At 42.1% G+C, this 14,589-nt stretch overlaps 1 protein-coding gene across 2 annotated transcripts in view; it reads right to left on the reverse strand.

Moving 5' to 3' along the window:
• The window catches only part of CRBN (cereblon), a 945,847-nt gene that overhangs the window by 317,088 nt on the left and 614,170 nt on the right, over nucleotides 1-14,589 (reverse strand). Inside the window, exon 6 of one of the 2 annotated variants that reach the window (XM_044082065.1) lies at nucleotides 4,572-4,634. The exons of the other annotated variant lie outside the window; for it this stretch is intronic. Within the exon in view, the coding sequence (XP_043938000.1) occupies nucleotides 4,572-4,634 (63 nt within the window). The remainder of the gene's footprint in view (nucleotides 1-4,571; nucleotides 4,635-14,589) is intronic. 2 annotated transcript variants of the gene reach the window in all.

The raw sequence follows: 14,589 nt of genomic DNA on the forward strand, positions 1-14,589 counted from the left end.
TACCCTGACAGTTTGATTACTGACTTAAAACATTATGTTATTAGTAATAGAAACATCAGATATCAGGCCATTCTGGGTAAAAAAGAGGAAGTTCTTATTGCCCAAACTGAGGTGAACCAAGCTGTAGTGCCAAAATATACAGGAGCATGTATATTAGAGTATGGGTATAATATCAATGACATTAAGGCCATTATGGAGAAGCACTGGAATATATTTAGTGTGGACAAGGATATTTTAGAAGTAATGGGAAATAGGCCTATGTTTGTATACAGCAACGCAAGTAATCTAAAGATGGAATTTGAAAGGAAAAATAACAGATCAGAATGTCAGCATGGGTTGAAAGGTACACAAAAATGTGGTAATTGTAACCAGTGCAGATACATTGATGGCAGAAATATACTAGTTTTGCAGGATATTAATTCTACAAATATAAAATTCAAGAAAGGAAATTGTAGAACATCCCATTTAGTATATTTAGCAACCTGTACACATTGCACTTGTTACTATGTAGGAAAAACGGAGAGATGTCTCCGCAATAGAATATATGATCATTATTACTGCATTAAAAAGGGAGATGAGAAAAATGCATTAAGTAAACATCTGATGACCAGTAAGACTTGTGACAAGTTTATATTTGGGATATTAGAAATTGTACACATTAATGCCAGAGGGGGGAATATAAAGAAAAAATTAGGAGAGAGAGGTATGGTGGCAAATAAAACTAAATGCCACTGTGTTTCCTGGTTTAAATGAGTACATTTCTATTAAGCCTATGTTGGATAATAACAGAATTTAAGGTATATATATTTTTTAAAAAACGTTTTGGGAGTCTCTTGACATCATGTTTAACTGTGTACTTTTGTATTAGAGATAATACGCTGACACTTTTGATTTGAAGCTTTCAACTGCTGATTTTCAATTGTAGATTTCTAACTGTTGATTCAGAGAACATTTTTTGTATGTGTACATTTTTTTAAAAAAATAATATGGGTTTTAGAAAGATGTGTTAGTAAAATGCATATTAAGCATGAGTATTATATATATATAAGAATGGGATATGTGTGCAAAGTAGTTCAGCTAGTTTGGTATTCCAGAGGTAGCAGTTATAGGGTTAACTTTTTAAACAATTGACTTTTTTCAAATTAATTGGTTACACTGAGGTGTGTGCGTGTATATAAACTGTGTTTTTTAAAATGGATAGTGTTCTGAGGAAGTCTATATGCATAGATGAAAGTGCTCAACGTGTATTTTAATTTGTTTTATTAAAACGGTTTTTGCTGCTACCTTGGTGGACTGACTAGTGTATTTATTGTGGTGCATTTATTGTGATACCACAGTTCGAGTACACTGCCTCATTGGAACCGAATCTTTATTCTTGTTATTTGGCTGCTGTTCCAGTTATCGTTTTTGCACATTTACATTGTTTTCTCTTTGTTAGATTACGCCAATTGACTCTGCAACTAATTTTGTCAATTCACCTAGGAATAGTTCCTAAGAAGCATCCATTCTTTCTTTTATACTGGGCACTTTTTTATTCTTCTTATGTGGGCCAGCCACCAATAAAATCTTAACCTGCTACCTTCTTACAGTTGTAGCCACAGCCATTCAAATAACCAGATCTGTTCAGTTGGAGCATTGACAGTAAGCCAAACTCAATAAATGGACCAGAGACCTAAGGAGCTGGCCACAAGAAAAGAGAAATGAGGTGCATTCTTGCCAGTTCAATTACACCAAAGGAGGGTTTTCTCACTCAGGGCTACGGTCCTCAGTGGAGACCGCAAACTCTGATCCTGAAGCGAAAACTGCAATTCATCATCCAATTACTTTCACACTAGCTTCACTCTGTGCTTAGTATGAGGGTTTTTTTCTACCACTATATACTTTCTTTTTCTTTCTAAAAGCATCTATTTTTCCCTTCTCTGTTGAATACTAATTAGCTCTCTCACCATCTACATCCTGAGATTAACATCCTACTACTTTTAAATAATTTCTTTCACTCGTACTTTATTACCTATTTTCTCACTCTAAGTTACTGAAATTAATATATTTCCTTATACCATCTTTTTGTTCAAACATTTATTTTTTTCTCACTTGTCTTTAATTGCTGCTTTTTATTTACAAATTGAAATTGCATATGGTTTATGTTTAATCCATTGTATTATCAGTGTTGCAGTCTTTTTAGCTCATGTTTAGCCTTCAGTCTTTACTGTACAAAGTTGTATATTTAATATTTTGTTTTGCTGACTACTTGTGAATGCAATTTAATGTTTACTTGGTGGAGCTTTTCTCCCAGGCCTCCACTGAGAAGAGTTCTAGTATGACACCCACTCAGATTTTCCCAGTACACAAATTAACAAAAAAGCTTTCTGCTGCTGTGAGGATGGTACCACATCAGCTGCCCTCGTCTCCTCTCGGTCTGTTCTCTGGACATTTACACAAAAGATTTAACTGCCTTTGAGGTCATGTCTATGAGGGGTGGACAGGTGCCAGGAAATTAAGCAGAAAATTGAGGAAGGGTTCAAAAACAAAGTGGAAGATAGAAAGCTGTCAAAAGAAAAATACATTCTGACTTCTCTCTCTATGCCATAACACCTGTGATGCAGCTAATGGTGAAAGATATTGGGCTACCACACAGACTAGGCATGTAGTTATCTTCTGCAGAAGCACTGGTATACTTTTGCTAGAATACAGCTAAGGCTCTTTATAACCATATTAGGTCCACCCAGAGTCCAGCACCACCAAGCATTGGTTCCGATGGGCATGGTTACAATAAGCAACACCTTAGTCAAAATAGCATGCTCCAAAAGGCTGTGTATTCATACCCGAAGTTCCACACACTTTTTTTTTTTTACTCTCTCATAAAACTTTCCCAAATACTGCCTTTGGATGACTGCCTACCTTCTTCTTTCTTGAACTGTGATTTCAGAATGCAAACCCATTACATGTCAGTAAATACATCAGTACTACATTACTGTGACTTATAACCACACGCACTAAAAATCTACTCCAGTTTAGTGTAGTCTTAAGAAAACAAAACACTATTTTCCTCACAAAGTCCACAGTGACACCACCAGAGATTTTATTTATACAAAACCTTTTCAACCTAAAGACAGACAAATCAGCATCTTACTACACACACACACACACACACACACACACACACACACACACACTATATATATTGATCTAAGCAGGTGAACTGAGGCATTTCACAGTAACAAATGTACATACGTAATATCAACTGAACACAGGATGAAGCAGCTGATGGATAATTTTCTACCCAAGGGGAGGGTTTGCGGAAAACCACCACTTGCGTAACCTCTGGCAGATAACAAGCTCATGTATGACCTCTCTTAAGATGGTGACGATGCTATTTAGCACTTGATGGCAGATGCAAAGACCAGGTTTATTGATATTACTGTATATGCCACTCCCATAGTTAGCTGCATTAATAATGTCTCCCGATTTCTCATCTATAGCTTCTGCATGCAACTATGGAACTATTGTGTACCAGGAGGCAGACTTCCTGAAGAGTCAAGGAGGATCATCCAGTGTAGGGTCACATCCATGATTATTCAGAAAGTAGTAAATGGGAAATTTAGCATTGGGTAAATGAAGAAACTAATCAGGGTTAGAGCGTGAGGATAGGGAATGACAGTAAGAAATAAACAAGAAACACAAAAAAGAAGACAACACACAATTTTGCATAAGAATGTACAGCAGTATAGCACTTACAACTCAATGCAAAGTTGTTACGATTTAAAGATTTTTCTATTTTCAAAGGCATTCTATATATATATATATATATATATATATATATATATATACACACACACACACACACACACACACACACACACACACACGCGCGTTTAACACAGCATGGCTAAACAGTGGAAATGAACAGTAAGTTATTGCATTAGAAGGATGACCCTGGTTTGAGTTAACCATTTGTATGCAGCAAGATGAAATAAGTGGTTTGGTATTAGAAGTAAATTAAATTGTAATACACTGCAAAGTGTAATAGCAACAGTGAATGTATGAGTAGCAGGATGCAAGAGATGGAAATGTAGATTAAAAGATGACAGAGAAGAAAATGTTCATTAAAGCGAAGGTCACAGTGATAATATGAATGAATGCTGGTGCACTGGAAGTATTTTTATATTCTCTGAAGCATTTGCAATCAGGGTACTAGACAGAGAAAAGGTTTTGGTCTTTATCAAGTAAATATTTTCATTTATACTCCTTTTTCAAGTGGGCAATTAGTTGTTGCCTGAATGCTGTGAAGTCAGTCTCTCAAATACCTTAGGCTATTACGCAGCTGGAATAATCTTTATTGGCATCTTTTCATTCAGGGTTTTACTACACGTTGACAAGATAAAAACAGTTCACTACCAGTTGTGGAACTGAATGCATATGTCACACTTCTGGTACACAGTTTATGAAAGCGCTATATAAACTTGTAAGAGCTCAACACTATCAAAGCTTTTGCTGTTACACACAATGCAGTTTTGTCTTCTTCATTTGAAGACAGCTAACATTATGAAAAATGAAATGAAGCTTGTACTTACAGAATCATATAAAGAATAAACCCATGAAGGCCAGCAAGTCATATTAGCACAGCGGAACTTTCTCTAAAAGCAAACAAACAGATAAGACTAGTATTACATACACACTTTACATCCAACTCCATGCATAAAATTCACCAAGTGCAGCAAATTCCCATCAGGCTTGTGCTTTTCATTATACCTACCAGAGTGAGAAAAAAAGCCAAATTAAATTAATCATGAAACAACAAGTTGATAAACGCAAATAAACAAGCACTTTGGTCAACTTGATGGCAAACAGAAAAGTGCATATAGCATATTAGATCACGTAGTGTCTAACAGGTACACTAGTCAACCACTCATGCCCCTCCTAGAAATGTAATAAATTCCATCTCAAGACGTCGAAACCAACACAAGGAACATGTACAGTTAAACAGGTGGAGAGGTTTCATTTTACCTGCTAAAAAAAAAACTTTCCCACAGATACTTAATCTTGATTTGCTACTCAAGTCCATCTTCCCGCCCTTTCTCCAAAGCTCTACTTCTCCAAATTTCCCATATGTGATTCTATGTACCCCTAGCATGTCACCCTTATTCCTTTTCTCCTCAGTGTCATGCATTTGCAAAGTTGAGAATTGTTCCTCCTAACACTACTCTTGTCATCAATTTTATCATCTTGGTTTTATAGTGATTACATTCTTTTTTAGTTAAGTTGTCTGAAACAGTCTACACTATGACTTATTTGGCCTTGCTGGAGGTCTGGTAAACTGCAGCAATTACGGCAGGTGCCCTCAAATCAATCCTGCTTGCTATACAAACCAGCACTCTGTAAGCTCTATAAAACAGAATTCCATCCCGTACATAATTATTTAATAAATGAAAAATCAAAACCAATTAGAGGCTTCTCTATCCTCATAACTTCTAAGAACCCCATTTAGGTATACTTACCTATGTATTTCTGCATTTGCAATTCTCTTCTTTACTTTTGTTGGATTAAAACTGAGTTGACATTTAAATGACAACTCCCCCATAAAGTTCAGATCCTCTGCAGACTCTTCCCCATCATTTATTACTATTTCCTTTGGTTCTATTTTATAAGAAAGAAAAAAACCCGACACAATAAATACTAAATGGAAAAGCCCACAGCTGCATTTTCATAAAGAACTAAGAAAAAAAGAAAGTAAGAAGGACAACTAAAACAACAAAACTTAATTAGAAGTTATGTACCTACCATAACGTTCCATGTTAGTTGTCCTCTCTCGCCTTCTTTCTTGCTGGATGGGTTCGGAGCCGATCGTCGGCTCCGACTCGGCACTTGCTAAGCTCGAGAGTCACTTTTACCAGCTCGAGGCAGCCCCATATCCCATGATGCAAGGCGGCGATTACCCAGATCTCATTTGGTATCTAGAGGAAACTGCCCATAATCTTCCCACAAAGGAAAGAAGAACAACTAACCTGAGAAGGCTGTAAGGGGAACCCAGGTAATTAAAGTCCAGAGCTAACTGGTGTCCAAGGAAGAACAATCTCCCAGAGAAGAAGGAAGTTCAAGGTCTGTCCAGGCTAGGGGGACAGGAGGGAGGGACGCAAGAAAGAAGGAGAGAGAAGACAACTAACATGGAACGTTATGGTAGGTACATAACTTCTAAATGTTAAGTTGTCAATCTCACCTTCATTCTTGCTGGATGGGACCGCGTCCCTAGCACCTCTATCCTGGGTGGCTCAATGGAACAGACTCTTTAGAACTGTGGAACCAAAACTTGCCTTGTCCCTGGAGGCCAAATCCAATTTGTAATGAGAAACGAAGGTATGAGGAGTGGCCCAAGTGGCTGCTGCACAAATAGTGTCTAAGGGTAGTCTAGCCTGAAAAGCTGTAGATGCAGCTAGACCTCTTGTAGAATGTGCTTTGGGTTTTGAGATCAGTTGTTTGCCCCTAAGCTGATAAATGTCAGAAATAGTGGAAGACAGCCATCTGGATAAAGTCACTTTAGAAACAGGGAGACCTTTCTTATTTTCAGCATAAGAAAGAAAAAGCTGATCAGACTTCCTAAATTGCTTTGTTCTGTCCAAGTAATATCTGAGTTGGCGATGAACATCTAGGTAACGCAATCTTTGTTCCGCCCTGTCAGAATGATTGGGGAAAAATACTGGAAGATCAATAGATTGGTTTAAATTTGTTTTAGAAGCAACCTTGGGCAAAAAGGATGGATTGGTTCTCAAGGATACTCTATCCTTGTGGAAGACCAAGGGGGACGAACACAGAGAGCATGAAGTTCAGACACTCTCCTAGCCGAAGTAATAGCAACTAGAAACAGTGTCTTCCAAGAAAGAAATTTTAATGAGCATGTAGCAGCTGGCTCGAAAGGGGGAAGTATCAAGGATGCCAGCACTAAATTTAGGTCCCACTGCGGTGGAGGATCCCTAACAGGGGGTTTAAGTAGGAATACCCCTCTGAGAAAGGCTTTACAAAGTTTGTGAGACATAATGTTCTGGTCTGCAAATCTGACATGGAAATTCGAGATTGCTGCCAACTGGACTTTAACTGTGGAAGAAGAAGAACCGGAGTGAAAAACTTCAGCTAGAAAGTCCATGATTGACTGAATAGGGGCAGTAAAGGGGTCTATGTTCTTAGACTTTGCCCAAAAGGAGAAACGTTGCCATTTGCTAGAGTAAATCCTTCTGGTAGAGGACTTTAGAGAAGCTACTATGATATCTCTAACGGGGTTAGAGATCATAGGAAGCCTGGCTAAGGAAGGAAGTGGAGCAACCAAGCGGTGAGGTTGAGGGAACGAATGGACCGGTGCAGTAGACCCGACTGGTGAGTCAGAAGATCTGGAACTGGGTCCAGATGCCAAGGCTGCACTAAGAGATGGCGATGAAGGAACGGGAACCAAATTTGTCGAGGCCAGTAAGGGGCAATGAGAATCAGCTTGGCTCTCAAGACGGTAGCTTTCCGGAGTACTTGAGGTATTAACGGAAAGGGGGAAAAGGCATAAAGAAGTCCCCAGGGCCAATCCTGGGTTAGAGCGTCTCTGGGGGGATGGCCCGGAAGTGGAAAGAGAGAGAAGAAGTCTGGGCATTTGCTGTTTTGGGGTGTAGCAAAAAGGTTGCAGCAAGGGCGGCCCCACTTCTGAAAAATCTCTTCCACTATAGATTGTTTGAGAGACCACTCGTGAGGCATGAGTATAGCTCTGCTCAATCTGTCCGCTATGATGTTGTTTTTCCCGGGGATATGCGTTGCTATCAGAAACCGATGAGAGGAGATCGCCCATTGCCAAAGTCTGAGAGCTTCTCGACACAAAGGATAGGACTTGGTCCCGCCCTGTTTGTTGATGTACCATACCACGGACATGTTGTCCATGTGAACTGCAACAGTTCCTAAGGGAAGAAAGTCGTTGAGGGCTTGCAACGTTAAAATCACTGCTCTCATCTCTAGGACATTTATGTGCAGGTGGTATTCGAACGGTTGCCACGTGCCATGGACCATCCTGCCCTGATAATGCCCCCCCCCACCGGATCAGGGAGGCATCCAAAGTGACCGTGGCTACCGGGGCCCGGGGGGACAAATGGTCTGCCCTGATGGACTAGGGGGGAAGAAGTCCACCAGGATAGATGGCTCTTGCAGGTCTGTGTCACAAGGATCTTGTGACGTATGGGTAAGTGCTGGAAGGACCATTGGGTAAACAATATCCACTGTAGGAGACGCATGTAAAAACGGGCCAGAGGAAGAAGTGTGATGGCAGCTGCCATAAGGCCTAACACTTTCAGGACCAACCTGGCTTGTACCTTTTTGCTGAATAGGATGATCCGAACATGGTTTTGGATATCCAGGATTCTTTGGTTTGTTAGGTTTGCTGACATCTGAGTAGTGTCTAGATCTGCACCTATAAAGGTAATAGATTGGCAAGGCGATAAGGAAGACTTTTCGAAGTTGACTGAAATCCCTAACTGGCCGCAGAGACGTAGAGAGTAATCCCTGGCCTGGAGAAATTGATGCCTGGTGGTGGCTGAGAGGAGCCAGTCGTCTAGGTACGGAAACACCTGGAATCCCTGATGTCTCAGGTGAGCCGTGACCGCTGCCATGCATTTGGTGAACACTCTGGGGGCTGTAGTGAGACCAAAGGGCAGGGCTCTGAATTGAAAATGACTGGTCCCCAGCCGAAAGCGGAGAAACCTTCTGGAGCGTCTGTGGATTTTTATGTGATAGTACGCATCTTGAAGGTCTATGGAGCACATCCAGTTGTTTTTGCCCAGAAAGGGCAAAATCGATTGAAGTGTAACCATCCGAAATCTTGCCTTTTTGACAGACTTGTTTAGCCTGCTGAGGTCTAATATTGGTCTCCAGTCTCCCGTCTTTTTGGGGACCAAAAAGAACCTTGAGTAGATTCCGTACTCTAAATGATCTGTTGGAACTGGCTGGATGGCCCTTTTCTCTAGAAGCTTTGAAACCTCTAGCTTTGCAATTTCCCTTAGACCGGGTGGAACGTCTGGAAGGGATCCTTTTTGAGGGAAGGGGCTTTTCTCGAAAGGTATTTTGTAACCCTCGGATATGATCGACTGTACCCATTTGTCTTGAGAGAGGGAAAGCCAGGCTTCTGGGTACAGCGACAATCTCCCCCCGACTGCCTCCAAGGGTGGGCAGTCGGGCAACACCTCAGGGATGCTGGAAGGGCTTGTCAGAGAGGCTCTCTGCTGCCCTGGTTCTGCGGACCCCCTCTGCCCCTAGGGCGGCGTCTGTTGTTATTACCCCCTCTGCCTCTGGGGGTAAACTGACCACGTGTGTCAGGCGTGACTCCCTGTGATTTTCGGAACCACATTTTCCCTCCCTTCTGACCTTTGGGGTAAGGTCTAGAAGGGGTGGAGAAACGGACTCCTACGGCAGAAAGAGTCTTGCCATCTTGCTCGCACCTGGTCAAAGTGTCCTTCACCTGAGGTCCAAACAAAGTTGTCCCATCAAAGGGAGAGTTTGTGAAGGACGCCTTAAAGGGGTCTGCAAAATTGCAAAGCCGCATCCAGGACTGACGTCTGAGAGCCACTCCTGTGCCTGCGGCTCTACTCGCCCCATCAGCTGCATAAGAAGTGAGCCGCATGGAGGAGTTAGTTATGAAATTTAGGATTCCCAGCTGAGAGGCAATCTTCTCTTGAGCCCCAACAGCTGACGGATCCTGTACTACCTCACCCAATTCTTTGAGGATATCTCTTTGAAGTCGGGTGAAGTGACATAAATAATTCAGCGAACGCATAGCAAAGGTCGCTGAGGAAAACATCCGCTTACCATACCTGTCCATGGTCCTAGACTCCTTGTTAGGAGGATGGACTGGTACGGAAGGATCTGCAAGTTCCTTTTTGGTGGCGGCCGCCACCACCATGGCATCAACCGGGACACCTTTAGTGAGAAATTGTTTTTCAGTGGGGGCCGTGATAAATTTAGAAGGCCTCCTGGGGACTGGTTCCACAGAATCAGGAGATGCCCACGCCTTTTGAGCTATCACTTCCATGAGGGGGTCGAAAGGCGGAGACACCCAGGAGGTGGAGGGTCGAGATCCAAAAGCCTCCAGGTATACCGATTCATCCTCGGAGGGATTAATGGCGGGCCAGTTCCCCCTCTGTTTCAGGAGTTCAAGGATGTCTAAAAAGGAGACATCCTCAGAGGGGGATCTTGGGGACCCCTCCGACTCATCTAAGTTGGTATCTGATGTCGTAGACTCAGGGGAGTCTAAGTGCTTCCTCTTGCAGGTCCTCTTACGCGGGGGTTCCCCTGAAGGATCAGGAGAAACCTCGGAAGAGGAAGTTCTTCCCAATGGGGAAACCTGGGGCGATGGATCTCTGGGTCCGGGAGCAAGAGAGTGGGAAGAGATATCTACAGGCACCGTAGAGGGAGGAGCTAAAGGAACCGACTGCTGACTGAGCTCGGGGGCTAGCACACTCCTCATCACCTCGAAGGCTCCCCTCCCGGGGAGGACCAAGAGCTCCCGCTCCGAAGAAACAGGAATCCCCGGCCCCACCGAAAGGGAAAGCTCCGAAGCAGATGTCGGCGCCGAGCTCACCAAGGCCGAAGCTCCGAGAGGGAGAACGGGGTCGGACAAGGGTCCGATGCCACTCGCCCCCTTGGAACCGACCAGGGAAGCCCGACAACCGGATCCCTCCAAGGACGGTCTCAAGGAGGAGATAGGAGTTGAAGACGATGGAGCCGAAAGGGGTGGTATCGGCTCCGAAGCACCAACCGTCACGGTACCAATAATCTCCGGCTCCAAGCTCTGAAGGAGAGTTGAAGGAGGAATTTCTGGAGGGTGTGGAATAGCGGTCGTCTGCTGAGACGGGCTATGGAGCATCTGGGCCAGTGCCTGTGATTTTAGCAGTCTACTCACCACTCTCTCCAAGTCATGGTCTGAGAGCCTGGAAGACCTTGAGGATCGGCTCCGATGGCTCCGCTCCGAAAGTAAGGGAGAGGCCGGAGCCGAGTGGATAGACTCCAGCGAAGGAGATCTAGATCTCTTTCTCGACGGAGCCATCGGAGCCGAAGAACCTTCAGTTCCAGTTGGAGCCGACAACTTGTCGGCTCCGAGCTGGGTTAGAGATGTGTAGGCTCCAGCCGGAGCCAATGCAGGCTTTGAAGCAAGGGTATCGGCTCCAGCCGGAGCTGACACAGGTACCGAAGCCAGGGTATTGGTGCCGATCGGCGCCGATACTAAAACTTCTGAGAAGGAAGGATCGGCTCCGGACGGAGCCGATCTCGACTCCGGTGGAGTCGGAACCAAGGCCACAGACTTGGACACTGAAGGCTGGGCCTTGGATGGCTTTGAGGGCTTCCCCGAGCCGGACTTAGCCGGGGAGCTCTCAGGCTTGAGAAGACCTCTTAGGATAAGTTTATTTCTACGTTCCTGCAGGACTCTCTGGCTGAATGAGTGGCAAATAGCACAGGAGTCCTGCAGGTGTAGGGGTCCCAGGCAATAAATACAAGAAGTGTGACAGTCTGTCAGAGACATCTTCTGACAGCACGAGTCACACTTCTTGAAGCCTGAGACCCTAGTGTCTTTAGACATGACTGAGTTCTAAACACAAACACACACACCACTCAGTCCAAAAATTACACTAACTATACAAAAAAACTAAGTACAGAGAAATAAAAACACAGACACACCTAAACAAATCCTGACAGGAAATTGTTTGGGAGGGTAAGGCCTAAGGCCTGAATAATAGAAAATATGGACAAGGGAACGGGAAACTAACGGGAATAAGGCTAAGTGAATCAAGGAACTAACAAACTATGAATATGAAAAAATTAAGGTACTGGGATAGCTAAATCTCTCAGAAAAGAGTAATTAAAATCACTTACCAGGAGCTGGCAAAAAAGGTGACCTCATGAGCGAAGCGGCAAACGAGATCTGGGTAATCACCGCCTTGCATCATGGGATATGGGGCTGCCTCGAACTGGTAAAAGTGACTCTCGAGCTTAGAAAGTGCCGAGTCGGAGCCGAGGATCGGCTCCGAACCCATCCAGCAAGAATGAAGGCGAGATTGACAACTTAACATCATAACATTTAAAGTAATTATGCATGGTAGGGGGCAGTCCCCTTATTTATTTAGTTATCTCTCCTTTGTTGATCAGGTTAGTCCCATCTGGGTAGCAGCCACTTTTCAAAGGAGACTAAAGGTGGCATTTATAATAGGGAAAATTTGGCCAGGACACTGGGAAACTTACCTTACTCTTTCCAATATGTTCCATGGGATCTTCTACATCCACCTGATCAACCAACTCAAGCAGATGGGACATCAGTTTAACATCTCATCCAAAGGATAACATACAAAGGAGTGCAGCAGCCCCATAATAATGCACTACAGTGCCAGCAATCCAATCAACTGGACTGGGATTAGAACCCACAGGCTTCTGGTCTTCCAGCACCAAAGACAAATGTGCTACCTGTTGCATCACTGACACTTACCTGGAATCACTATACAGGCCATGACATCACTGTCCTACTTTAAGTAGTGATCTAACATGGGGGATTCACTAGAGGTTGAGTGCCAACCTTCACCCTGAACCTGAAAGCTAACTCTGAGACATCTACAACTCACTGGTATGGGACATAAAGCTTCCTCCATCAAGTGGTCTTTTACTATTTTGCATACATTTTGAGCCTACCTGTGTCTTACTAGCACCCTCAAAACAATCCAAGCTGGGACTCCTCTCTCCCCCCACACTTTTTGTTTCTGTAGAACATAATTACTGTTACTGTTGCAGCACATCTGTATAACTTACAATATTCTGATTGGACTACAATATAAGCTATTTACCTTCCCAATATTTCCTACTTCCTACTTAAGGTAGGTGATATTAATAAAACATTTGATTCAACGCAGCATGATATATTGTGGAAAATAATGGATATGTATAATGTTAACAATAAAATCAAGCAAGCGAGCAGAACAGTTTTTAACAATAATAAAGTAAGAGTCTTAGTCATTGGATGGTTAAGCAAAGAAATATATATGAATAGTGGTATAAGACAAGAGTGTCCTATGAGCAGCATTTTATTTGTTTTAGTCATGAATACAACAGTTAAAGAGGTAAACCAGAAAATGAAGACTCAAAATTATAAACTTCAAACAGAAGTTGAAATTCCTGTTATGATGTCATATACAGATGATATTACTACTACAACTAAAAAGAGTGTGTGGATGAGAGAAGTTATCTACTTAGTTGAAAGTTTAAAGGAAAAGAGGTATACCACTTAATAAAGAATTGAGTAAAGGAATGGGTGATACAATAAAAATAGCAGGTGTACAATTCTCTATGAAAGAACAGTCTGTTTAGGGATACATTTTGATAAAGAAAGTAAGAAGGGATGGAATATAATAAAAGAAATAAAAAGAAAGTTGCACACTATGGAAAATATACATATTAACATATAAAAAGTGTATTTAATTAATTCAGTGTTAATGGGAAATACAGCATATCTATCCAGTGTTGTCATGACTCCTACAGTATAAAAAAAACTGCTAGAAATGCTCTTTGCCTTTATATGGGAATCAAGATTAAATTCTGATAAAAGGGGTATATTATATATGAAAAAAGGAGGAGGAGGATTAGGTATGATAAATCTAATAGTTTATGCTGCTTCATTAGATTTATATAAGGTACTGAAATGGTTAAATGAAAAAAAGAGAAATTAGTGATAAATGCAATAAAGTGTAAAATACAAGAAATAATAAAAGCCATGTCTGACCCAGCTATGTTACAAATGGTACATCTAAAGAAATTCCAATCCCTCCATGCCACACGCTCCAGAGACCTCAAAGTCATTACCACAATCAAAAGAACATGCTGGAGGGACAGGTTCATAACCCAGAGACTGCCCATGCTATACATGTCAAACAGCACCTCACTGGCCCTCTTCAAGAAAAATCTTGATGTGTGGATGAGAAATAGAAAATTCACCCCAGGGATCACTCCAGTGGCTCTACTCAACAGAGGCACTGAGAACTAAGGTCAGGTGACATGATGCCAGGGTAATCCTATGGGCTAGGCTTGTAAAGGCTCCAGGGCCATTAGCCTAGTACACACCTATGAACAAAATAATGTTTTAATGAAGAAATAGAGAATTATCAACAAAAAATAAGAATGTGGAAAATAAAGATCAATGAAGTGGAAGAAAACAGAAAAATATGGTATAACAATATTATGATAAAACATTATCGTATCAGTCCATGGTAAAATGTTATAGAAGTAAAGATTAAAGCAATTAAAGAAACAATAGCTGTAGACATAATGTTGAATGCCAAGTTATTTTGTGAAGATCGAGAATAAAGAAATTACTCAAAGGCAAATATGCCTTATAAAAAGAGAAGTGAAAGAATATACTTGCATTGTGGATACGGGGATAAGGGGAGGTTGGCATAATGGTTAAGGTTTTTACTTTACAGACATAAGGTGCAGGGTTTGATTCTCCCATGGGGTAACTGGGTAGACATAAAATGGCCACAAGAGTCTAGTATAATCTCTAGCAGAGTGCCTCATTAACTCTTTTTAAGCACAACCTGGATA

Source organism: Protopterus annectens, chromosome 8.part1, assembly GCF_019279795.1.
Source record: "Protopterus annectens isolate FY-2018-M chromosome 8.part1, PAN1.0, whole genome shotgun sequence".
NCBI classification, from domain to species: Eukaryota; Metazoa; Chordata; order Ceratodontiformes; family Protopteridae; genus Protopterus; species Protopterus annectens.